The following is a 26,555-nucleotide window of genomic DNA, read 5'->3' as shown; positions in this document are numbered from 1 at the left end:
ATTGCTTTAGGCAGGATGGCCATTTTGACTATATTAATTCTTCCTATCCATGAGCACAGGATATGTTTCCATTTACTGGTGTCCTCTTTAATTTCTCTCATGAGTGTCTTGTAGTTGTCAGAGTATAGGTCTCTCACCTCCTTGGTTAGGTTTATTCCTAAGTACTTTATTCTTTTTGATGCAATTGTGAATGGAGTTGTTTTCCTAATTTCTCTTTCTGCTAATTCATTGTTAGTATATAGGAATGCAACAGATTTCTGTGTATTAATTTTGTATCCTGCAACTTTGCTGAATTCAGTTATTAGTTCGAATAGTTTTTTGGTGGAGTCTTTAGGGTTTTCTATGTATAATATCATGTCATCTACAAACAGTGACAGTTTAACTTCTTCCTTACCAATTTGGATGCCTTTTATTTGAGTTGTCTGATTGCTGTGATGAGGACCTCTAGTACTATGTTGAATAAAAGTTGGGAGAGTGGGCATCTTTGTCTTGTTCCCAGTCTTAGAGGAAAAGCTTTCAGATTTTTACTGTTAAGTATGATGTTGGCTATGGGCTTGTCATATATGGCCTTTATTATGTTGAGGTACATACCCTCTATACCCATTTTGTTGAGAGTTTTTATTGTGAATGGATGTTGAATTTTGTCAAATGGTTTTTTAGCATCTGTGGAGATGATTATGTAATTTTGTCCTTCTTTTTGGTGATGTGGTATATGATATTGATTGATTTTTTTAATATTCCACCATCCTTGCATACCAGGAATAAATCCCACTTGGTCATGATGGATGATCTTTTTGATGTATTTTTTAATTCAGTTTTCTAATATTTTGTTGAGGATTTTCACATCTATGTTCATCAGGGATATTAGTCTGTAATTTTCTTTTTTTGTGGTGTCTGTCCGGTTTTGGTATTAGAGTGATGCTGGCTTCATAGATGAGTTTGGAAGTATTCCCTTCTCTTCTACTTTTTGGAATACTTTATGGAAAATGGGTATTAGCTCTTCTTTAAATGTTTGATAAAATTCAGCTGTAAAGCCATCTGGCACAGGAGTTCTGTTCTTAGGTAGTTTTTTTTATTACCAGTTCGATTTAATTGCTGGTAATTGGTCTGTTCCATTTTTTTGTTTCTTCCTGGGTCAGTCTTGGAAGGTTGCATTTTTCTAGAAAGTTGTCCATTTCTTTGAGGTTGTTCAGTCTGTTGGCATATAAATTTTCATAGTATTCTCTAATAATTCTTTAAATTTCTGTGGTGTCTGTTGTGATTTTCCTTTCTCATTTCTGATTCTGTTTATGTGTGTAGACTCTTTTTTTCTTGATATGTCTGGCTAGGGGTTTATCTATTTTGTTTATTTTCTTGAAGAACCAGCTCCTGGTTTCATTGATTCTTTCTATTGTTTTATTCGTCTCAATTTTATTTATTTCTACTCAGATCTTTAGTATGTCCCTCCTTCTACTGTATTTGGGCATCATTTGTTTCTGTTTTTCTAGTTTCATTAATTGTGAGTTTAGCCTGTTCATTTGGGATTGTTCTTCTTTCCTGAGGTAGGCCTGTATTGCAATATACTTCCCTCTGAGAACTGCCTTTGCTGCATCCCACAGGTTTTGGGCTGTTGAGTTGCTGTTTTCAATTGTCTCCATATATTGTTTGATCTCTGTTTTTATTTGGTCATTGATCCATTGATTATTTAGGAGCATGTTGTTAAGCCTCCATTTGTGGACTTTTTTGTTTTCTTTGCATAATTTATTTCTAATTTCATACCTTTGAAGTCTGAGAAGCTGGTTGGCACAATTTCAGTCTTTTTTAATTTACTGATTTCCTTTTTATGGCCCAGTATGTGATCTATTCTGGAAAAATTCCTTGTACACTTGAGAAGACTGGGTATCTTGCTTCTTTTGGGTGGAATGTTCTGTAGATGTCTGTTAGGTCCATCTTTTCTAATACATTGTTCACTGCCTCTGTCTCATTACATATTTTCTGCCTGGTTGGTCTGTCTTTTGGTGTGAGTGGTGTGTTGAAGTCTCCTAAAATGAATATGCTGCATTCTATTACCCCCTTTAACTCTGTTAGTATTTGTTTCACAAATGTAGGTGCTCCTATGTTGGGTACATAGATATTTATAATGGTTATATCCTCTTGTTGGACTGATCCATTTATCATTGTGTAATGTCCTTCTTTGTCTCTTGTGACTTTCTTTGTTTTGAAATCTATTTTGTCCAATATATGTACTGCTACACATGCTTTTGCTTTTTTCTCCCTGTTACTTGCAGGAAATATCTTTTTCCATCCCTTCACTTTTAGTCTGTGCATGTCTTTGGATTTGAAATGAGTCTCTTATAAGCAGCATATAGATGGGTCTTGTTTTTTATCCATTCTGCAACTCTGTCTTTTGATTGTTGCATTCAGTCCATTTATGTTTAGAGTAATTATAGATAGATATGTATTCATTGCCATTGTAGACTTTAGATTTGTGGGAGGAGTGGGGAATGATGAGTCATTGCTTAATGGGTACAGAGGTTCAAGGATAGCTTCCTTACTATCTAACAGTCTATCTTAAATTGCCTAATATTCTATTTCAAATACAACCTAAAGTTTTTTACCCCCTCCTCTTCTTCTTCTTCCTCCTCCATTCTTTATATGTTAGGTGTCATATTCTGTACTTTTTGTATATCCCTTGACTAACTTTGTGAGTAGTTGATTTAACTTTGTTTTTGCTTAGTAATTAATTGTCCTACTACCTTTACTGTGGGTTTATTTTCTGTGGTGACAGCTATTTTAGCCTTAAGAGCATTTCCATCCAGAGAAGTCTTCTTTAAGATATCTTGTGGAAATGGTTTGGTAGTGATGAATTTCCTCAAGTTTTGTTTATCTGGACATTTTAAAATCCCTGCTTCAAATTTAAATGATAATCTTGCCGGATAGAGTATTCTTAGTTGGAGATCTTCTGTTTCATTACATTAAATATATGATGCCACTCCCTTCTGGCCTGTAAAGTTTCTGCTGTCAAGTCTGCTGGTAGCCTGATGGAATTTTCTTTATAAGTAATCTTTTTTCTCTGTCTGGATGCTTTCAGTACTTTCTCATTATCCTTGATTTTTGCTGTTTTAAATATTATATGTCTTGGTGTTGTCTTCCTAGGGTTCCTTTTGTTGGGTGATCTTTCTGCTTCCATGACCTGAGTGTCTATTTCCTTCACCAGGTTGGGGAAGTTTTTAAAAATCATTTGCTCAAAGAGACTTTCTATCCCTTTGTCCCTCTCTTCTTATTCTGGTACCCCTATAATGCAAATGTTGTTTCATTTGGATTGGTCACACAGCTTATTATTCTTTCATTCCTAGAGATCCTTTTTTCTCTCTGTTCCTCAGCTTCTTTGTTTTCCTGTTCTCTAATTTTCAGTTCATTTACCATCTCCTCTACCTCATCTAATCTACTTTAAAATCCCCCATTGTATATCTCATTTCAGATACTGTATTCTTCAGCTCTGAGTGGCATTTCATGAGGATTCATATCTCTTTTTTGAAGTCCTCCCTGAAATATTGACGACTTTTCTGTATATCCGTGAGCATGTTTATGACTTTTATTTTGAAATCTTTATTGGGAAAATTGGTGATTTCAGTTTCACTAAGCCCTCTTTCTGGTGTTTTTCTTGAATTTTTGTTTGGACCAAATTCCTCTGTCTCTTAATTTTTTTAGTGTTTCTCACGAGATAATAGATTTGTGTAGAGGCACCCTCTAGTGCCCAGAAGCTCAATTTCCTGTGCAGGAGCCTCAGCTGTTGGCGTGTAGTGGGTGTGGCACCAGCAAACAGGCTCTTCCTAGATTTCATACTGGGGAGAAGAGAGGAAGACCCTTCTCTGCCCCTCCCCCACATACTCTTATTATCTATTAACTAATTATTAGTTATCTATTACTGCAAAACATATTACCACAAACTTAGTGACTTAAAACCACACATGTTTATTATCTCAAAGTTCCTGTAGAGCAGGAATATGAACATGGCTCGGCTGGGACGTTTGCTTCACAATCTCTCACAAGCTGCAATCAAAACATCAGCTAGTGGTGAGGTCTCACCGCAAGGCTTGACTGGAGAAGGATCCTTTTCTTTGTTCACTTATTTTGCCAGTTTCAGTGCCTCAAGAGCTGTTGGATTAATGGCCTCCACTCCTCCCGTTTTGCCGCAGGCCACACTCAGTGGTCTTCTGCGACATGGCTCCTTGCTCCTCTTCTTTCCATGGGCCCTTGATGGCAGAATCATTCATGGGGATGCAATGTATGGGAAAGTGGAGAGGACTTCAATAAACACATCCATTTGGCACTTTCAAAACCTTATCCCTGTGAGACTCCTATAATCATGTACATGTTTAAATACATGGAATGAGTACTAGAATCAGAAAATGGAGCAGCAAGAGGTGGCATTTCAAAGGCAAGATACAGTGGTCTGTGTGAGAAGTCAGAGTTGTCAGAGATGGTGGCTTGGTTTTCCCAATGTGATCAGAGGTGGGTTGACAGGGAAAGTTTCTCTTAGAGGTTGCCTGTTTCCTTTTCAAGAGATTCCACTTGCATGTGTACCAACCAGGATCCAACAAGAAATAGATGATGGGCTCCTGCCAGTTAATACAGGAGCAGTTTCTAAAAGGGGCTCTTTGTAAAGGTGTGGACAGAGTTAAGGGCTGATGCAGCAGCTCAGAGCTAGTAACATTGGAGAGCTGAAGGAGAAGGCGGTGACATGTACCCAGAGAAAGTGGCTGTGTGGAACAGGCTGGGGCTCTGATTAAGAGAGCAGCCACGCATGGCAACCAGGTAGAGTAAAACCCCAGATTTTCTCTTTTCCTGTCCTCCATCTCCCACCAGTGCTCCCTCTGGCCAACCCCAAACAGAATCTAGAGGGCGTAGAGCCCATCAATATGATCCATACAGGCTGATCTCCTGAGACATAGAGCAAAATGGAGAAGGGAGGACCTATTAGGACATATAAGATATAGCACATTAAGTACACTCCATATTTTATGGGAAAATCCCATGGTGGCAGCCCCAATCCCAGTGTTTAGCTTGCTCTTTCTTTCTAGTTCATTGAAGAACAAAGTCAGACTATTGATTTGGGATGTTACCTTCTTTTTTAATGTAAGCACTTACAGTTATGAATTTCCCTCTGAGCACTGTTTTTGATGCATCCCCTTCATTTTGATGTTATGTTTTCACTTTCGTTCATCTCAAAGCATTTTCCAGCCTAGTTGTCATTTTTTTTCTTTGATCTTATTGTTTAGAGTGTGTTGTTTAATTTCTGTATATCTGTGGACAGTCCAGCTTTCCTTCTGTCACTCACTTCTCATTTCACTCCATTGTGGTCGGAAAAGATACTTTGGGTGATTGTGACCCAAATCCAGTGTTTAAGTAGACAAAATCGAACTGCTAAACCACAATGAGATACCACTTCACATCTAATAAGATGACTACATAATTTTTAATTTTTTTAAAATGGGAAATAACAAGTGTTGGCAAGGATGACAAGAAATTGGAATCCTCATCCACTCTTGATGGAAATATAAAATGGTGCAGTCACTATAGAAAATAATTTGGTGATTCTTCAAAAAATTAAACAGAGAATTACTCTGTGATCCAGCAATTCTATTCCAAGGGATTGAAAACAGAAACTCAATATAGATATTTACACACAAATGTGCACAGCAGCACCATTCACAATAGCCAAAAGATGGAAACAGCCCAAGTGTCCATCAAAAAATGGACAGGTAAACAAAATGTGGTACACCCATACAATGGAATATTACTCAGACATAAAAAGGAATGAATCCTGCCACCAAAATTTTTCTCAGCCTAGTCCCTCAACTAGCATTCCTACAACTCTATTATTCCCCATCATACCCATCAATATGTTATCTGTCAAGTATGGCTCAGCTCAAATGTTTCCCTTATTAAAAGTCCTAGGCTTTTCCCCTAACAAATACCCTCACTATCCTCTGTACTCCCCTATATCATACCAAATGCAATACTCATATATATCCTCACTTATATATACCTCTTACTTCCCTTATCTAGACTACAAGTTAAAAGACGCAGGGGAAGATACGTTATTCCCGTGCATGTCTCTTAAATGATCAAACCCAATACCTTGAATGTAAGAATATTCAATAAACTTTGATTAAATTAACTATAAAAAAAAGGAATGAAGTTCTGACACATGCTACAACACAGATAAACCTTCAAAACATTATGCTAGCTGAAATAATCCAGACCAGAGAAAAGGATAAATATTATATTATTCCACTTATATGAAATATCTAGAATAGGCAAATTCATGTGGCAGAAAGTAGATTAGAAGTTACCAGGGACTGGGAGGAGTGGGGAATGATGAGTCATTGCTTAATGGGTACAGAGGTTCAGTCTGAGATGATTTTTTAAAGTTTTGGAAATAGCGGTGATGGTTGTACAAAAATGCGAAGGTAATTAATGCCACTTAATCACACACTTAAAGTGGTTAAATAGTGGAAATTCATCTCATGCTATAGCAAACGGTTAACCTTTATCCTTCCTCTTGAAGATTAAAATGGCAATAATTTGAAATTGAGTTTTCAAAAAGATGAAAGAACTTGTGAAAATTAATTAAGGGGAACCTCGCTGACATGGTGTTGGGAGGCCAGCAAGGGAGACCACCATGCCCACCACTCCTCATCAGTTGCAGACCCCAGGGGAAGAGTCTGACACCTTGCAAGCTTTTAGCCACTTTACTACCTAGCAGGAGAAAGGAAGGTTGCTGCTTCCCAGAAACAGCCCAACCAATGACAGAATATCACAGCTCAGCCAATGAGAGGCCGCAATGTGTGGAACTCCCAGTTCCCTCCAATGAACTTTTTCCTTAGAACAGCCCAACCCTCCCTTTCCTCTATAAAAGAGCCTTCCTCTCCTTTCTGGCCCAGACTTGCCTATGACTTTGCTGTAGGTTGTATGTTGTGAATTGCACTTCCCTGCTGTTTCTGAATAAACTCATTTTTTCTGCTAAAATAACTGAAAGCTTTATTTTTAAAATTAACAAACTTCAGTCGGCTTACTGCCATTTCCAATAGGAATAAGACAAACTAAAAATGTTAACAGTTGTTACCCATTCATTCAAGCAACAAATATTTGTCAGCTGCATCCAAGATACCAGGCACCATGCACTGCACTGGAAATGCTGCAGAGAACAAAACAGACGGGTGGTTTGTAGGCTTTCCAATGTAGCGGAAGGAGACAAATAATAAGGACCGTTTTAGTTAGTGATAAATATGTGGGAAAAAAAACACAGTCTCAAGAGATTGAGAAAACAAGCCACAGACTGGGAGATAATCCTGCAAACGACACATCTGACAAAGGATTCTTTTCCAGAATACATAAGGAACTTGTAAAACTCAACAATAAGAAACTTCTCTTAAAGGTAAAAATAAAAAATTTCATGTTATATGTATTTGCCACAATAATTTTTTTTACTTACCCTGCTTTTTTTCCCTCCCATTATATACCAAAGAAATAAGGAGTCTAAGGGGAGGCCAGAGGGAGGATAATTATGAAAACCACTGCATTTAAATGTGAGCTTTGGACAGAAAAATAACATGCACCCTTGGCTTGGGGTCAAACAGGGCGCACCCCACCTCCCCACCGACCTGAAAAAAAGACATGAGTGAGGGGTGCTAGACCAGGCCAGTCCTTGCTCACCGCCGATGAAATCATCTCTCTCCCCTACCTGCTAAGGCTGGGTGCGGTTGGTGGCGCCCTCCATTGGTTGCCATGTTGCACTGCAGGCCATGTTGCTTCCCACTAAGTCAAGGAAGACAAGGGGAAAAAAGTAGCTCTGTGGAGTCTGTGCTGGGTCTCAAGTCACTGTTAATTGCCTCCACCAAGCTATTTCATTTGAGGTCATAAAAATGGCCCCTGGTTTCCAGGTAGGGCAACCGAGTGCCGGGTGGGGCACACGTATATGAAAAGGGTAGAGCACGAATGTAGAACAAAAGTTTACCTAAAAACTCCGAAGCTAAGCTTGGGCCAGGGCCTCCTCAGAGCCGCTCTCACCTCCTTGTTGCGCAGTGTACACCACGGGGTTCAGCAGCGGCGTCACCACCGTGTAGAACACGGCCACCAGCCGGTCCTGCTGGGGTTTTCCTCTGGACTCGGGCCGCAGGTAGATGATGGATGCACAGCCAAAATGCACAACGACCACAGTGAGATGAGCCGCGCAGGTGGAGAAGGCCTTGTGCCTGCCCGCTGCCAAGGGGATCCTCACGACGGTGGCTATGATGGCGGTGTAGGAAAGGAGGATGAGGAGGAAGGAGCAGATGAACCAGCATGTTAGGGATGGTGACCAGCGTGTAGCAGGTCTCAGAGAGGGACAGCGTGGCCAGGAAGTGGTACATGGGAATGTGCAGGCTCTGATCCACATGGATGACGGTGACGATGGTGAAGTTGCCGCTGAGGGTGACCAGGTAGGTGAGAAAGAACAGCACAAAGAGGATGGTCCTCAGGTCTGGAAGACTGGAGAAGCCCACCAGCATGAACTCTGTCACCAACCAGGTGGCATTTTCCCACTGCTTCTCAGAGCCTGAGCAGAAAGGACAGAGTAAACAGAATAGAACAACTTCATAAGGCTGTGCTCTGCACCGGGTACCAGGGAGGTAGGATAACATCTCTGTTTTACGAAAAAAGGAAAAAGACACTCGGAAATATATCCCTTGTTTTCCTAACGTCACTCCAGCATGTTTGTCTCTTCAGTAGACATGAAAATCACAGATATGGAAACAACCTGAGTGCCCATCAGCAGATGAATGGATAAAGGACATGTGGCATGTATATACGATGGAATATTATTCAGCCATGAGAAAGAAGGAAATACTGCCATTTCAACAGCCAGGATGAATCTTGAGGACATTATGCTAAGTGAGAGAAGCCGGACAGAGAAAGACAAATACTGTATGATCTCATGTACATGTGGACGCTAAAAGAGCTAAACTTGTATAAAGAGAGAGAGAGAGAGAGAGAGAGTAAAATGGTGGTGACCAGGGGGTGGGGCTGGGAAAATAGAGAGAGATTATTTAAGGGTACCACCTGGCAGCTCCTAGATAAATAAGTCCTGAATGTCTCATGTGCAGTATAGTGAATATAGATGATAATATTGTGTATTATAATCACCAGACTTGTTTAGGCCCAAGATATTAATTATTCCCCATACACACAAAAGAAATATGATAATCACACAATTTGACAGAGGTGCTAACCATCCCTACAGTGGCAATCACATCACAATATATAAAGGCAGCAAGTCAACACAGTTGTACACCTTAAACTTATACAATGTTCTAGGTCAAGCACGTTTCAATTTTTAAAAAGAAAAAGAAAAGAAAATCACAGGAACCTGTAAAGACTAATACTAGGGATGGGGAGAGGAAGCAGATCTTGAGGCAAAGATTAAAGAGCAATGTTTATCTGGGACGTCAGCCCCAAAAACATGGGTGGAGGAGACGGGAAGCCAGACAGGGGACAGAGACAGGCAGTGAAAGTTGTGTTATCAAGGAAATCACCACTGAAGGCAGCTGGAATGTAATCCTCCTTGGGGAGTCCTGAGGGGCTGTGAGGAAACTGGGGTGTTTATCCACTAATCCCAGTGGGTCATTGCTTCAGAGTGTCTACCAGGAAGCATTATCTCCCAGCACCTCTGACCTGCCACGTGTACCAGGAATTCAAAGTGTGCCTGGGGAGAAAGTAAATAATAAGGACAAGGAGGATGGGCCAGGAATTTACAGGGTCCACTACAGTCCATGTGAAAAGGGTACCCCAAAAAGACAGCCTATAGCAATATCTGAAATCAATCAAATAACCCTTTCAGGAACCTTAATACCCAGAGCTACATTAGGACTTGCACGAGCCCTAAGCATTTGTCTTCCCCCATAAAATGTTTTAGGATTTTATTTAAATAAATAGATTTGATTTATTTATATGACTAATAAGGTGTAAATTCAATTTACTTAAATAAACTTAACTTAAACCAAAAGTTAATTTTTTAAAATGTGATTTATGAATGTATTAATCAAATTTCTAAAAAAATTGAGATGTACATTTTATTCACTGATATTTATTTAAATATTAGGCAATTTAACATTTTCCTGTTTTAGGACTTGTGGGTGTAAAGATGCATATAATCTTCAGCCCTGAAAGTTCATTTATTTCCTCTGGTCTTATAACACAATTTCATGGGTGGAGCTTGGGATTGTGCTAATGGATACATCTGCCTAATTAATTGGAAAGCAACTCTGAAATATGACCATTTTAATTCAAATGAGGAGGCTTCAGTAGAAAATCTGCATTGAGGATAGTTTTATCATTTTATAATCAACCTGCAAGCTCAGAAAAAAAAATCTACATTGGAAATGTTTGCACTTTTTTGGGACAAGGGACTTTGTTTTAAGGAAAATGTTCTTAATGCAATGCTTCCTTGCTTATCAAGAGTAAATTGGCTGAAAAAACTAATTCCGTCTTAAGTTCCTTAACCACCTATAGAGAAAAAGGAGGGTGGCCGGGTATGGAGAGGCCTGATTTGTGCGCCATCTGCTGGCATTTGGAGTTATCTGCAAGCCAATGACCCTCAATAGGAAAAAAAGTAGTTGCGCGTTTGAAAAATTCTCATCCAAATAAGGAGCAGAAATTGAGAATGATCATTTAAAAATTTTGGAAGTTTGCTGTAATTTTAATTTTGGAAAAATAAATGTTAGAAATCAGTTCTGAAAACACATAAAGCAGAGAAAAATAACAAAAAATGTGCTTCATGGAATCTTCCAGTTATAAACATGGAATCTCTGTTTATAAAAAAAAGACAAGTCAGGACTACCGGAGAGTGTTAAGTGAAAAAGCAGGAAGCAGGCAGCCATGTTGGTCAGCCTCAGAGGTACACACTTTTTCCTAAAGATAAAGAGCCAGACAGTGAATATTTTAGGTTGTGGGAGCTGTGGAGTCATTGTCGTAACTGCTTGACTCTGCCATTCCAGTGTGAAAGCAGCTATAGACAATGCACAAGCAAGTGTGTATAGTTGTATTTCAATAAAACTTTATTTACAAAAGTAGGCAGGAGGTCAGATTTGGCTCTCAGACTGTAGTTGTCCAACCCCTGAACTAGAACAATTAAAACTAAAAGAATATTCCATTTAGGGAAACTCCACTGAGGTCCTCTGAGGGATTCATGCTATGAAAAAAAGCCAAGCCTGACTTGAAATATTCAGAAACTTAAGCAAAAATGAAACTCCCAAACCAAGAATCTCAGACTCCCCTTTAAACATCTTGACCTAAGACAAAGTATACTGGGTAGAGATGTCCAGAGCATTTGTCCAAAAGAGGCCCTTTATTGAAAATTAAACAATATCAGGGAGAATATCAGAGCCTTTAGATAGTGAGAATGACAGAAACTCAATCACTGAGAAGATTCCATAGAGAAAAAAGTCATTGGATATGACCGTTTAAAAAGTAAAATTTAATCATGCAAAACATGATTAAGTTGAAAAACCGTTATAGGCAAATCACGAACTAGAAAAGGTTATGGTCCTAAAAAAAAAAATCTTTGGCTCTTACAAATCATTAAGAAGAAAATGAAAACTTCCAGTTATAAAATAAATAAGACCTGGGGATGTAATGTACAGCATGCTGACACCAGTTGATAACATTGCACTGCATGTCTGCAGTTGTAAGAGGAGATTTTAAAAGTTCTCAGGGCAAGACAAGAAATTTTTTGACTTTGCGAGGTCATGGATATTAACCAGCCTTATTGTGGTAATCGTGCTGTGGTATATGCTAATATGGAATCATTATGTTGTACACCCGAAACCAATCAGTGTTAACTGTCAATTATATCTGGATTTTAAAAAGAAGAAAAAAACACCCAGGCCCACCCAGCCCCCATACTTGTAGAGTTCAAATGAAAGCCCACATAACCGTATGACTGAATATTTAAAGTTAAGAAATAGTTCAGTGAAACATGTTCTAAGTCCTTAGACTGAGAAACGTAATGACCTGGGAAGCCAGATTTGAATTTAGAGTTCCTGGATGATTTAGAGTGGCGCCCTGGAACGCGGTGGTGTGTGGCGTGTCCTGGCCCTGTCCCCTTCCCCCACCCAGGCTCCACGCAGCACTTCCAGCAGCCTCACATATACACATATGGACACCCCAACGATGCAAGTTCAAGTTGTAGCTACACCACCACCAGCAGCCACTCCTTGGCCAGAACTTAACCCCAGCAGCAGGTCCAAGTTAGAGGGATGCACCCAGGGAAGGGTCCCCATAGTGATTTAAACACACCTGTGTGAGGAATTCTGGGATCTTGTAGGGCTGCTACTTGCATGCTTCTGGCGATGGGGAGGTCACTACCTGACCCAAATAGCCATCACATAGAGCAGAACTCCTGCACTCAGACAATCCTTCAGTGACCTGCCAGGCCAGCGAGGCTGAGCTCTGGAATCAGACAAGCTTGAATTTGAATGTTGGTGGCTTCACTAACCAGGGGCAGTATGACCCAGGGCAGCTCTCTTTGCCCCTCTGAGCCTCGCGTGTGAAAGCAGAGACTGATCCTGTGAGCTTACAGATAACAGCAAGATTCCCTGAACCATGCAGTGAACCCCTTGGTCGCGGATTCCTTGCAAGGACAGCTGCTTGGGTTATTATCCTTGGCTTTGCACTGCCGAGGAAGAGGAGCATAGAGGGATTAATCTCATATTCTTGCAGTTGTGCTGACAGGGTTTGAAGCAGGAGTCCGTGTTTGGAGGCTGGGTCTCAAGGGCTGGATATTCTGCTGCTCACCTTTCATCCTACACGTTTTCGCTGAGCGTCTGTTCAGTGCCGGGCACTGCTCGGCACACAGCAGGGAGCTAAATGGGAGGCGGAGATCCCAGCCTTGGGGGAGCAGAAGATTCTAGAGAAGGGAGTCAGGCAAAAAGCGGCAGGTGTGATAACTAAGCCAGACTGTTTATTAGAAATAAGTAATACAGAAAATGGGAAAGCAGAGTACTAGAGGGAAGTGGAGGGGTCTGAAGACAGTTGTGGCCTTACATGGTCAGGAGGCTTAATGCTGTCTCTCTGCGATTTCTGGCTTGTCCTCCCTCATTTCCAGATCCCAGGGTGCTTGAAAGACCCCAAATTTGCAGTTGGAAGAGATTAGGAAATCAGGAGGATATCTGGGAGAGAGCATCCAGGTAAAGGCAACAGTCAGTGCAAAGGCCCTGGGGCAGGATTGTGCCTGAAACATTGAGGAGGAACAGAGGGATAAAGAGGAGTAAGAGGGTGAGAGGAGGTGAGGGCAGGGAGGTGACAGCAGCATTTTGCCAGGATCCTGTGGGTCACAGAGAGAACTTTGGCTTTTATGCTGAGTGAAGTGGATTCTGAGCAGAACACGGATGTGACCCGTGCACCCTGACGTGCCCCTCTGGCTGCTGCAGGAGAGCAGTGGAGGGAAACGGGTGGAAGCCGGGATACCGAGGAGAAGGTGGCTGAGCCCGTCTAAGTGAGCAGTGATGGGCGCTACACCAGGGTGGGTCCACGAAGGTGGTGGGGGTGGCCAGCTGGGGACAGGCTGTGCAGATGGAGCCCAGCCTTTCCAGACGGCGTAGACGTGGGTGTGAGAGAAAGAGCAGGAGGTCGGTGCCAGCCGAGTGCATCAGGCGGGCAAGGTGGGACCAGTCCAGCCGGGAGGCAGAGGGGACTCTGCTCCTCCCTGGAAGTGCCCAGGCGCCGCACAGCAAGCAGCGCAGCCTCCTGCGGACCGTTAGCCCTTCTCGCCCCAGCCCTCGGCACCCACGCAGCACGGAGGAAGAAGAAACAAGGATAGCCTGAATGTGGCTGAAATGTAACTCCGCAACAGCAGAGGAGCTGTAACGGGGAGTGTGGGGCAACATGTCCCGATTCTGCTTTCCGGTGGTGACAGGTGAGAGTCCTGGGCAGAAGGAAACCGGGTCGCAGGGTGATGAGCTTCCTGATTTGCATACCTGACCCCTTGAAAATCAGTCACACGCATAGAGAGATCCCGAGGAACTAGCAGGAGCCAGGGGGTGCTGATTCTGGGGCCCCGGCCGATGCCACCCTCTTGGTGATGGTGAGGGACTAGAAATGCATGGGCCTGAGATCTGGAGTCTCTCCTTTTCCCCTCTCTGCTCATCAGAAAGCTGCCACCCCAAAACAGGAGCCCCTTCCCCACCACCTTTGAACCCTCACCTCTACATGACCCTTTGGGGGTGTGTGCCCATGAAGCTCCAGGGTGCGTGTGTGTATCTGCTGCTTGCAGGGCGCACACACACGCATGTCACACCCATGTGTTGAGACTGCACCTGAACACCTCCATCTCCCGCCATGTGTGCTGGGGATCTGTGCACGGATTTTGTGTGCAGGTGAGCATGTGTGATTCTGGGGGCCCCGCTCTCCCTTCCTGGGTAGGTATCTTCTCCCGGGCACCACATCCCATCGTCTGCAGAAAACAGAACTGAACCCCCATCGGGCAAACCACCTTCCAAGCCTGGCCCTTTCGGCTGTTTTCAGGTCAATGCTCAGTCAGCTCTGCCATTTCTCTTCCCTGCCCCGACTCATTTTCAGATAACTCCCCTAAACTGGGACGTGCCAGAGTGGCTTCTCCAGCCCAGCAGAAACTCCGGATCCACACTCACCATAGCCGAGGGAGGTTGCCCCTGTGCCTGCCCGCATCTCCCTCTGCCCACCACCTGAGACAGAAGGGGCTGAGGGCCCGGGTTATACAAGGGAGTCCCTGGAGCTGCTGTCCCAGGGGCCCCCAGCCACTAACGAGGCCCCCAGGGCTCAGGCTGGTGACATCCTGAGAAATTTTCCCCCTCCTGGAAACTCAAAACCCTGGGGTCCATTTCTCAGCACCACCCCCAGCTCTGATGGCAAACAATAGGGAAAGACTAAGTGTGATTTCTTTTTGTGGATGGTGCTCCCCAACACCAGTCAGTGCCCACCACATGCAGGGCAAGGCTGCTGCCGCTGGGAAGATGCACCCCCAGCCCTGCCCTCAAGCAGCAGCAGAAGAAATGGATACTTGTTAAACAAATGTTGCCCAGGCTTAACTTCTCCTACTGACACCAGCCCCCTCAGTCCCTCTCCTGCTTTCCCCCAAATTTAGTCCCCAAACCTCTATCCTCTCTTCTCAGCTGCCCCCAGCCCCTCAGCCCCGCCCCAACGCAAACCACATCATTCTTACCTGTTGTAAAAGCCCGTCGTGTCCCCTTCCTCCAGTCCGTCCTCTGCACTGGCCGCAGAACAGCAGACCCTGTCTGTGTTCCTTTTCTGCTCAGAGACCTGCCATGACTCCCCAGTGCCCTCAGAGTAAGTTTCAAATCATCTTTAAGACCCTTGTGATCTGGCCCCTGCTCCCTCCTCTAGTTTCAAATCCAGCATTTGCCCCACGAAAACTGGAACGTCCATTTATGAAATCAACATGAAGGAAGTGGAGTGCAGACCAGCCTCTCCAAGTAGCTGACCCTTCCCCTGGGATTCCCATGCTGTTTCACGCCAGTGTGCCCCTCCCACACCGTTCCCTCAGGAATTTCCTAGCCTCTTGCAAACTTCTATTCTTCCTGAAAGGCACATCCTTATCATTACCTCCTCCAGGAAGTCTTCCCTGGTTGCTCCAGGCTAGTCACATGCAGCGTCTGTGTTCCCGGAGTTCCTGGATTTCCTCTCATATTTTGTGTCCTTGTGTATCTTCCCCAGCCTATGAGCTCCCCAGGACTGTGCTCAACCTCTTCCACCTCCCAGATGACAAATTTCCTCTTTGCAATGCCAGCCTCTTTTCTTTTTTCTTTTGATATCATTAATGTACAATTACTTGAACAACATTATGGTTACTAGACTCCCCCTATTATCAAGTCCCCCCTACATATCCCATTATAATCACTGTCCATCAGCGTAGTGAGACACTATAGAATCATTATTTGTCTTCTCTGTATATACTGCCTTCCCCGTGTGTCGTCCCCCCCCACTACATTATGTGCGCTAATCGTAACGCCCCCTTTCCTCCCCTTGTCCCTCCCTCCCTTCCTACCCATCCTCCCCAGTCCCTTTCCCTTTGGTAACTGTTAGTCCATTCTTGGGGTCTGAGTCTGCTGCTGTTTTGTTCCTTTAGTTTCTGCTTTGTTCTTATGCTCCACACACGAGTGAAATCATTTGGTATTTGTCTTTTTCCGCCTGGCTTATCTCACTGAGCATAATACCCTCTAGCTCCATCCATGTTGTTGCAAATGGTAGGATTTGTTTTCTTCTTATGGCTGAACAATATTCCATTGTGTATATGCTCCACATCTTCCTTATCCATTCATCTACTGCGGGACACTTAGGTTGCTTCCATTTCTTGGCTACTGTAAATAGTGCTGTGATAAACACAGGGGTGCATGTCTTTTTCAAACTGGGCTGCTGCATTCTTAGGGTACCACCTCTTTTCTTTTCTTGGTACCTAATTTTTCCCCACCTCCTTAGCCACTCCTTCTTAATCTCTTCCTCTCACAAATCCTAAAATTAGAATTCCCCAGGGTTCAGTCCTAGACTCTCTTCTCTCTCCCTGAGAAATACATATTTTAAAAAATTTCTTCAGCTTTATTGAGAGAAAATGACATTTAACAGTGTGTAGGTTTAAGGTGTTCATTTGATATATTTATGTATCACAACGTGGTTACCACCATAGCATTGGCTGTCACCTCTGCCCCATCGTATAACTACCTTCTCTTTTTGGTGGTAAGAACATTTAAGATCTACTCTCTTAGCAAGCTTTTGAGTATAGAAATACAGTATCGCTAACTATAATCACCATGCTGTACATTAGGTCCCTAGAACTTGTTAGTCTTATAAGTGGAAGTTTGTATCCTTTGACCAACTTCTTCCCATTTCCCCTGCCCCAAACCCTGGTAACCACTATTCTACTGTTTCTCTGAGTTCAGCTTTTTTAAATTCCACAAATAAATGATATTTTTCTTTCTCCATCTGACTTATTCCACTTCGTGTAACGTCCTCAAGGTTCATCCGAGTTACCGCAAATGGCAAGATGTCCTTCTTCCTCGTCGCTGAATAATATTCCATACTGTATGCACTCCACATTTTCTTTATCCACTCATCCACTGATGGTTCCATATCTTGGCTACTGAGAATAATGAAACAATGAACACGCGGGAGTCCTAGCTCAGAAATTTGACCTCGTGAGTTCCATTTCATGACTGCAAGTTTAGCTCATGATTTTGCATGCCCGCTCTATACAAACCGCCCCTGTTATGTTTTAGGGTCCCCAGAAGCAGACTCTGAGACAAGGACTCGAGTGAATGTTTATTTGGGAGGTGACCCCAGATATCACCAGCAGGGGAATAGAGAGATGGGAAGCAAAGATCAAGCACGTTCTCCCTGTGGCAACTCGGGTGCATTCCCACTGGGAGCCCCTGGTGAGCAGCCTAGGAGAGGTGGCTGAGGTACACAGACACCAACTCCAGTTGGTCATGTTTGAGGGTTAATCCAGGGGGCATTGATTCCCCAGTACTCTTGGCCTGCTGTACACGTGGATAGAGTAAGCTTTCGTGGCCAGAGAAAGCCCTCAAAGAGACACAAGCACCGGCTGTTGGAAGGCACCCTGATGTGCACTTAAGTGATCAGAACAAGGACACTGACATCACCTGCTACGCCTGGTTTTCCCCTTCGTCTCTGACCCTCTTTCCTGACTCCAATATTGAAGCTGTCCAGGGGTTCAGTCTGACTTTCTTCTGTCTGTCTAGATGATCACTTCAATCAGACGGTGTTAAATACCTTATCCATGCCAATACTTCTCAAATTGATATCCTAGACCACTCATTCCCTCTGAACACCAGACCCATAAATCCAACATCAGAAATTTTGGAGTGATGACCTCCCAAAATTCTCTCATCCACAAAGAGAAAACTGGAATGAGATCGTGGTCTGGGAACTAGATAGTGGCTGTGACGGCACACGCTTGTGAGAATACACAACCATCCACTGCATTAAACACTTTAAAATGGTGAACTTTATAGTATATTTATTAGAACTCAATTTAAAAATCAATCAGGATAAGCTATCATCTTAACACCCTAAAGAAGAAAAACGATATAATCATAGTGGACACAGAAAAGGCACTTGACAAAATCCAACATTTGTTCATGAAAAAATATATACATATATACTGTCAGCAAATTAAATATGAGGTTTCCATAACGTGATGTTCTGCTTCTACAAAAAACCTACAGCTACCATTCTCTTTAATGGTGAAAGCTTGAATGTTTTCCCGTAAGGAGTAGAACAAGCCAAGGACGCCTCCTCCACCACTTTCACTCAGTAGCACACCGAGGTCCTACCCCCGTGCAGCGTGGCACGTGTTCCAGGATATGACCCCAAAAGCACAACCCAAAAAAGAAAAAAATCCTGATAGACAAAATGTAGCCAAAGGCCGGAAGGTGGAGTGACTAGGCATTTGCTGCTTCCACAGAATCCCTGCTTCTGCAAGCCTGATTGCCCCTGAATTTATCCCAGCCCCAGTCCCAGAGCAGAGACTGATCGCTTTAAGAAATGAGCGCCGCCCACGTCCCTCTGCCGTGGTGATGAGGTAGAGCGCTGGTGCTCCAAAGCAAGTTTTCCCCCAACTCACAACTGGCCACGTCTGGAGGCATTTTTGTCAAGTGGAGGAGGCGCTGCTTGCAGCTAGTAGGTGGAGGCCAGGGATGCAGATAAACACCCTCCAATGTACAGGACAGCCCCCCACAGCAAAGAATGATCTGGTCTCACATGTCATTAGTGTCAACATTGAGGAACTAGGTTAGAGGATGTGTACATGACCCAACTGGGGTCAATACAAAAATCAACCTCAACACTAGAAGCTTCTCAATTCTGTAGAAAGTGCAATATGATCTTTGCACCTATTTCGCTAACACCGAGGGAGGCTGGAGCTGGAGGGGTGGGAAGAGAAGTGGGGTACCACACCGAACCTGAAGATAAAACTGATGCAGAGGTGAAGAGAAACTCAGCCTTTGTGGACCTCATGTGAACCACTAGATCAAATCTCCCTGAAGCATTTTAGTTACATGAGTTAATTATTTCTTGTGTTCGTTTGTTTAAGCCAGTTGGGTAGATTTTTGCATCACTTGCAACCATGAGCACCCCAACTGACAGGGGGGTCAGTGAACAATTAAATCCCATCCTCCTTGCCTGGAGGACACCAGTGTAAACACAGCCTTGTCTTGGGGCACGATCTGTCATGACATAGAAACCCAGCCAAGCTGGTATATCTAAAGGAGTATTTATTACATGAACAAAGCGTCCCCAGAACCAACGGGAGGTGAGATTCGTGCAGAACCGGCATCAGGCACTTAGAAGGCAATTAGTAAATACCTGTTGTCAGTATAGTGAATGCTCATTTAACAGGCATTGCTACTCCATCTGGAACTGAGATATTCCCTCCAACTCTCTCGAGCTATTTGAGCACTCATTTCTGATGCTTCCTGCGTATGAAATTCTTCTGCTCTGTTTGCCCCTTTGTACCCACCATCTCATATTTCTTAGTCTGCTGGTGACCTTAAAATCTCCACCAACTAACAGAGGGCGTTCTTAGCATGTTCATTAAGCAATCTTCTTGGGCGAGAGAATCTGACTGGCTCATCTTAAGTCAGGTGACCACCCCTGATCCAATCAGAGGCATCATCTGGCCAATGAGGAAGCATGGGCAGGGCAGGCAGGCTACGTGTGCTTATCTCAAGACTGGAGCTCAGGTTAGCCTTGGAGAGACAGTAGGCCCACCACTGTCACCACCCCAGCACCCTCCTTAGCTAAACACAAAGCAGTGACAGAATGTTAACTATGCCTTTATTAGGTGGTGAGAGGAGTGGGGGCTGTACAATGCCAGGCCTGGGAATGTAGCTACACAGAAGCCATATAACAAAAACAGCCTAAAAATAGTTCTATTCTGCCATAGGGCTGGGCCAGGGGGGGTGACAGGAGGAGGAGGGGGTGCTGCCCAGGCAGCTCCTTGCCTTTCTGCAGTCCCGTATTTACAGGGGGAGAAAGGGAAATAAACACATCTGCCCTGGTTCCCACCGAAGTCCCTTCCCAAATGGAAGCAGCCCAGGCTCTAGGGTGGAAGGCTGGCCTAGGGGTGGGCTCTCTGGGCGAGGGGGGCCATCCCCCCAGCAAAGCTATAGGACAAGTTCCATCTGGAATGCAGTGAAGTGAGGGAGTGGGTGTGGGGAGAAGGATCCCAAGTCTTGCCCAACCCCTGGCCCCAGAGAGAGCGCCCGAGGGTGCCTACGTGGTACACACCAGGGCCGTGTACTCAGTACACAGAATCCTGGTCATGCCTGTGTACTCGGTACACAGAATGCAGCTTGGCCGAGTGGGCCCACAGACTTGGCCCCACAGGGGCACCGGGAGATTCACAGGGGCAGGGAGGGAGTGTCTCCATATATATATTTTGTAAAAAATAATAATAATGTTTGCTTAAATGAATTTGTTTCTATACAAAATGTAAAAAAAAAAACAAAAAAAAAAAACGGAAAATAATAATAATCCACCATGTCAGAGCATGAGGCCAAAGGAGGCAAGAAAAGGAGGGAATAGAGAACTGAGGGAGGGGACGGTCCCAGACTCACCGCAAGACCGAGAGGCGGGGATCAGCCCGCACCCCCTATAAATAAAGGAAGACTGAAACCCTACGCCGGTGACCCCTCTGGGCCACACACCACAGGGAGTCAGGGGCGGGGGGCAAGAGGGCTGGTGGGGAGTCTGGACAGGGTGTCTTCTCAGTCCCCCCAAAGCCAAGAACTAGGGAGCCCTCAAGCCAGCACCTGCCTCTTGGGGGTGACTTCCGGCTGGGACCCCAGCTGGGTTTGGGCCTGAGCAAGGGGACCAGGGATGGCCAGGGGGAGCGGCCGGGCAGGCAGCGCCCCGGCAGCCGTGGCCGTGGCCCCGGGGGCGGCGGCCGGGCTGGGTGTGGAGTCGGACCAGTCAGAGAGGGAGGGCGGCGACGGGCTGGCCCACTGCTCCGGGGGCTCAGGAGAGGGGGTCAGGTACGGGTGCTCGCTGGGCACCCGCAGGAAACGGGCCTTGGGGGGGCTGCCGTGAGCCCCGGCTGCCGGGTACTCCTCAGCATGTCCCGGGGCTGCCAGGTACGGTGGGGGCCGCTCCTGGGGGGACACGGGGGTCCCGGCGTTCAGCAGCTGGGGTCCCGGTGCCAAGGGCAGCAGGAACGAGGGCCCCGGCGGGGCAGGTGGGGGGAGCCGGGCCCAGTCGAGGGGAACGGCCACAGGATTCAGCAAGCCCAGGCTGAGCACACAGCCCCCGGGGGGCTGACGCCCTAGACCTGCCCTACCTGGGCCACCAAACTGTGCCAGAGACACCGTGGTGGCAGTGGCTGCCGTGTAGGGCCCCTCAAGGGCAAAGCCACTAGGGGACGCAGGAGGCCCACCAAAGGGCCGCGGGGAGTCCAGCGAGTCCACAGGGGACAGCGTGACCGAGCTCTCAGCCAGCGGGCCCGGGCAGGCCAGCGTTAGCTTCTTGCCCCGTCCCCGGGCACCCTGCGGCCCCAAACCCGCCTTCCCTGGTGGCCTCCGGCTCTTCTTGCCCCCCGACTGTGCCACCTTGAGGCCAGGGAGGAAGGCTCCAGGCGGGCAGAGCATGGGCCCCAGGCCATGGGGGCCGGGGGGGCTGCGGGGCCCACTGGGCTGGTCCAGCAAGTGCACGATGTCTTGGTGCAGCCGCTCCTGGGCCACATCCCGCGGCAGCCTGTCCAGGTGGTCCGTGATCTCGCGGTTGGCAAAGTGGTCCAGCAGCAGTTTGGCGGCCTCGTAGCTGCCCTCCCGGGCGGCCAGGAACAGGGGTGTCTCCTCCTGGGGGGCCCCAAAGCCCACAGCATGTCAGGGTCACAACACCCAGGATTAACTCCCGGCTGGCATCACCACAGCCTCCTGCCTCTGGCGGAAACTAAGAGCTAAGAGTTCCTACTCTCTAGCCCGATGGACCTCAGTTCGAATCCCAGCTCTGCTGATGGAACCTGGGTGGGTTCTTCCCCTTAAACCACAACCATCCAGCACCTCGTAAACACCAGGCCCCAGAGACAAGATGAAGGTGAGGAAAGGCACTCACCTTAGGCACAAAAGTAAAGAGGCGTCAAAAACATCAGTCATTAAAATAAATGATATTCAAATGCAATTTTTTTAAATTAAAATATAAAATATAAAATAAAATATAAAAATTTCAAAGAAGGACAGAATCCACCCCTGCACCCCTCTGAGCTTCACTCTTCCCATCAGTAAAGTGAAGAGAGAGTAATTCCACTTTGCAAGAGTTTTTAAATGATCGTTACAGTTGCCCCTTATGGAGGATCTGCTAAGCATGAGCTTACTGAATCTTCAGGAGATGAAATGAAGTGCGTACTTTTCCTTCCCTACTTCACTATGAGGACAGTGAGGTTCAGATGAGTCAAGCAACTTGCCGAAGGTCACACAGCAGCTGCCATACACTTCCTCCTCTGATCCACTGTTGGAGCCTCTTGGGCCCAAATCTCACCCCTGAAACCCAGCTGCAGGCAGAGTGAATGTCCCCACTAGCCTACCCTACCCTGCTCTCTACCATGCCCAGGAGGCTGTGCCAGAGCTGATGCCCAGGTGGGTCAAGGGCTAGGGCTCACCTTGCTGTCCTGCATGTCCTTGTTGGCTCCATTTTTGAGCAAGGCCAAGGTGGCCTCCACATTGTTGACGGCCGCTGCCCAATGCAAGGCTGATTTCCCTGGGGGGAGAGGGGAGAGGTCAGGGTCTGGACCAGGCTCATTTGCTGGCCTCCCTTGGCAGGGGGACAGGAAGTGTCTAGAATAGGGCCCAGTGGGGGTGCAGTGGGGTGGAGGGAAATGCCTGCCATGGGTATCTGAGCACCTGTGTTTGGATCTATATGTGTGCAGACCTGTGGAATGACTCCCTCTGTCCAAGGGAGACACTCCATGTGTGAGCAGATCTATAGATATAACTAACTCTCCATACATGGGGTACCATGTGGGCCTCATTCCACTGCACCTAGACCTGTGCAGTAGCCACCAGTCACATGTGGCTCAGACCTGTGCTGTTCAATGTGGTAGCCACCAGTCACATGTGGCTCTTTCCATTTAAATTAATTAAAATTAAATAAAATAGGTGCCAAGATCATTCAATGCTGAAAGATGGCTTTCTCAACAAATGGTCAACTGGATCTTCACAATCAAAAGAATGAAGTTGGACTCTATCTCACACTATTCAAAAAAGAACCCAAAAGGAATCAAAGACCTAAATGTAAGAGCTCAAACTATAAAACATTTAGGAACACATAGGAATAAATCTTCATGACCTTGAGTTAGGCACAGAATTCTTAGATATGATACCAAAAACACAAACAACAGAAATAGATACACTAGATATCATCAAAATTAAAACTTTTGTGGTTCTAAAGACACCATCAAGAAAATGAAAGTAAAACCTACAAAATGGGGGAAATATTTATAAGCCATATATCTGATAAGAGACCTACCTAGTGTATATAAAGAACTCTTATAACTCACTATAGCTTATAACCATTATAACTCACAATAATAAAAAAGACAAGTATTAAGAAATAGGCAAAAGATCTTAATAGACATTTCTCCAAAGAAGATATACAAGTGGCCAAGAAGCACATGAAAAGATGCTCAACATCATTAGCCATCAGGGAAATGAAAATCAAAACTACAGTGAGACACCAATTCATACCTACTAGGAGAGCTAAAACAAAAAGATATACATAAGTGTTGATGAGGATGTGGAGATACTGGAACTCTCATGCACTGGTGGTAGGAATGTAAAATAGGGCAGGCTCTGTTGAAAACAGTGTGGCGGTTCCTCAAAAGGCTAACATGGAATTACCATATGACCCAGCAATTCCACTCCCAGGGATATACCAAAGAGAAATTAAAACATATGTCCACGCAAAAACTTATACAGGAAAGTTCATAGCAGCATTATTCATAATAGCCAAAAAGCTGAAACAACTCAAATGTCCATCAACAGATGAACAAGTAAACAATATGTATATCCATACAATGGGATATTATTTAGTCATTAAAAAATAAAAATACTGATACATGCTACAACATTGAAGAACCTTAAAAACATCATGCAGAGTGAAAGTAGTCAGTCAAAAAAGACTGCATAGCATATGATTCCATCTATATGAAATATTCAGAATAGGCAAATCCATAGAAAGTGCATTCTAGGGCTGGGAAGATGAGGGGGTTGGAGGGTGAGAGCTCAGAGTAAGAGCTTTTTTGGGTGACAAACATGTTCTAAAATTTATCGTGATGATAGTTGCATGACACATGGTTATACTAAAAGCCATTGCATTTTATATTTTAAATGCTGAGATGTATGGAACAGGAATTATACCTAAACAAAGCTTTGACAAAATAAAAGCAGGCAAAACAAAGTTTTAAAAATTAAATGACATGAATATTTAGTTCTTCACTCACCCAGCCACAATTTCAAGTGCTCAGTGGCCACCATGCTGCTCAGCATGCACCAAGAATATCTCCAACATCCCAGATAGTTCTGCTGGACAGTGATCCTTTAGAACCACAGCTCTAAACTGAGGGTGAGTCACCTCCAGGGGCATTTGGCAACAGCTGAGGGTATTTTTGGTTGCCACAGCTGGGGAGTGGGGTGCTCCAGGCATCTTACTAGATGGCTGAGGATCCTGCTTAACAGCCTACACTTCACAGGACAGCCCCCAGCGCAATGGATGATCCGACCCCGAACATCAGTGACGCTGCGGTTGAGAACACCTTCCTCAAAGGGTGCTTCTGAGCTTCTGAGCACGGGGTCCTCTGACATGAGGGCAGGTTACTGTGAATCTGCACTGATCAGCTTCTGTGCATACAAAGCCACCCCCACAGAGGGACCTGTTGTCACAGGGATTTGGCCTTTTGCAAATTTACTGTACCAGTTGCCCAGCAGATGGAAGCAGAGTAAGTTCTAACAAAGCTGACCGGAAAGCAGTGTCTTGGGAAGGGTGCCTTTTTCTAAATCATTGTGGTGCCATAGAGGCTGGTGGGTGCCATAAAAACAAATGCATGAGAATGTCAGTCCACGTGGAAGCCCTGTTACACACGAGCTCCATGATTAGGTCTCTGTGTAGGTGCGACATGATACCAGCAAGGTAGTTGGGGCCCAGGTAACACCCGCTCAGCCCCCACCCGCCACCACTCCCACAGCCTACCAAGCTCATCCACAGCATTGACATCAGCATGGCTGGCGATGAGCTCTTCCACCATGCCCTCCACCGCCAGGCGGGCCGCCAGGATCAGTGCTGTTGAGCCATCCGCCATGCGGGCATCCAGGTCTGTGGAGCGGTTCCGGATGAGAATCTAGAGGAGAAGCGTTGTGTGGCTGAGGGTGGGGGTATTTATGGCAGGAACAGGGGAACGAGAAGCACCTCTAGTCTCCCTGAGGTCCCCAACCTCCACATTCCTTCAAATCCATGAGGTTCAGGAAGCAGCTACTTCCTGGGCACTGTACTCTCATATATCCCCATTTTACAAATGAGAAAAACAAGCTCAAAAAGACAGAACCAGGGCTCAAACCCAGGTCTGTCTGATGCTCGTCCCAGCTCTGAAATCCGAAGGGGCCCATCTCACCTGGAAGACACCCTGGGCATCAGCGGTGACAGCCGTGTGCAGGGGGGTGCGGCCGGAGTGATCCTGGGCGTTAGTGTCCGCCCCAGCATCCAGCAGCCGCTTGGCTGCATCAGCCCGGGCATAGCGGGCAGCCAGGTGCAGCGCCGTCTCGCCTGTGCGGTCAGTCCTCGCCCCGAGCTGAGCGCCCTGGCAGATCAGGTCTGAGATGATGCTGGCTGACGTGTCTTCCACCTCATCCTCCTCAGCTGGCATTGGCTCCAGGGCCCCTCCGCAGAAGGAGGCCAGCATTAGCGGAGTAAAGCCGTCTAGAGGGACCAGGAGTGTGTCACAAGGGAGGTGGTCACACGGGACTTCCTAGGGGACACTATTAAAGGCGCCATATCAGGAGGATGTGGGTAACACAGGAGCACGAGAGGGTGTGGTTGGACGCATGTGCATCCCTGGCTGGACGCATGTGCATGTGCACATGTCTGTGTCAGGTGCCCCAGAAGCCAAGCCAGGATGAGGATTCTCAGGCAGGTGATGTGTCACAAAAGAGCTTCTAAAACAGTAGGGGACACAGGACAAGAGAGAGAGAGAGAGAGAGAGAGAGAGAGAGAGAGAGAGAGAGAGAGAGGAGAAGAAGCAAGCATGCAACCTCCAGAGGGACCCTGTCAGCCTGACCCTGAAGGGGGACTCTAGAGGCAGAGCTGGACCTCAGAGTTGCAAGCCAGCTTCCAGCAAAGGAACTGTGTCTTTCCTACTCCCACACCTACTGGTTAAGGGCCACTGCACGGGACATAAACTCCCCGGTAGCCTGAGGAACTTCAAAATAAATCATTCATTTTGCAGGGGCGGATCATTTGGAGCAAAGGCAAAACGCAGCTTG

General features: G+C 45.6%; 2 protein-coding genes across 4 annotated transcripts in view; both read right to left on the bottom strand.

The window, feature by feature from the left end:
- Window positions 1–7,998: 7,998 nt before the first annotated feature.
- On the bottom strand, window positions 7,999–14,706 carry LOC108408745 (olfactory receptor 10T2). The gene is given in 5 exon segments (XM_037018538.2): window positions 7,999–8,068; window positions 8,070–8,314; window positions 8,316–8,581; window positions 13,538–13,945; window positions 14,670–14,706. Coding segments are annotated over 5 exon segments (1,026 nt in total).
- Window positions 14,707–19,849: 5,143 nt separating this feature from the next.
- NOTCH3 (notch receptor 3) overlaps window positions 19,850–26,555 on the bottom strand; it is a 30,899-nt gene continuing 24,193 nt past the window's right edge. For all 3 annotated transcript variants that reach the window (XM_017678978.3, XM_037018189.2, XM_017678979.3), the window contains 4 exons: window positions 25,688–25,992; window positions 25,270–25,417; window positions 22,685–22,782; window positions 19,850–21,884 (listed from right to left, as the gene is read on the bottom strand). In XM_017678978.3, the coding sequence (XP_017534467.3) occupies window positions 20,832–21,884; window positions 22,685–22,782; window positions 25,270–25,417; window positions 25,688–25,992 (1,604 nt within the window). In that variant the 3' untranslated portion in view covers window positions 19,850–20,831. The remainder of the gene's footprint in view (window positions 21,885–22,684; window positions 22,783–25,269; window positions 25,418–25,687; window positions 25,993–26,555) is intronic.

Source organism: Manis javanica, chromosome 13 (assembly GCF_040802235.1).
Source record: "Manis javanica isolate MJ-LG chromosome 13, MJ_LKY, whole genome shotgun sequence".
Taxonomy (NCBI): domain Eukaryota; kingdom Metazoa; phylum Chordata; class Mammalia; order Pholidota; family Manidae; genus Manis; species Manis javanica.
Note: the sequence above shows the minus strand (reverse complement) of the source record. Positions and strands in the feature narration are given on the sequence as shown.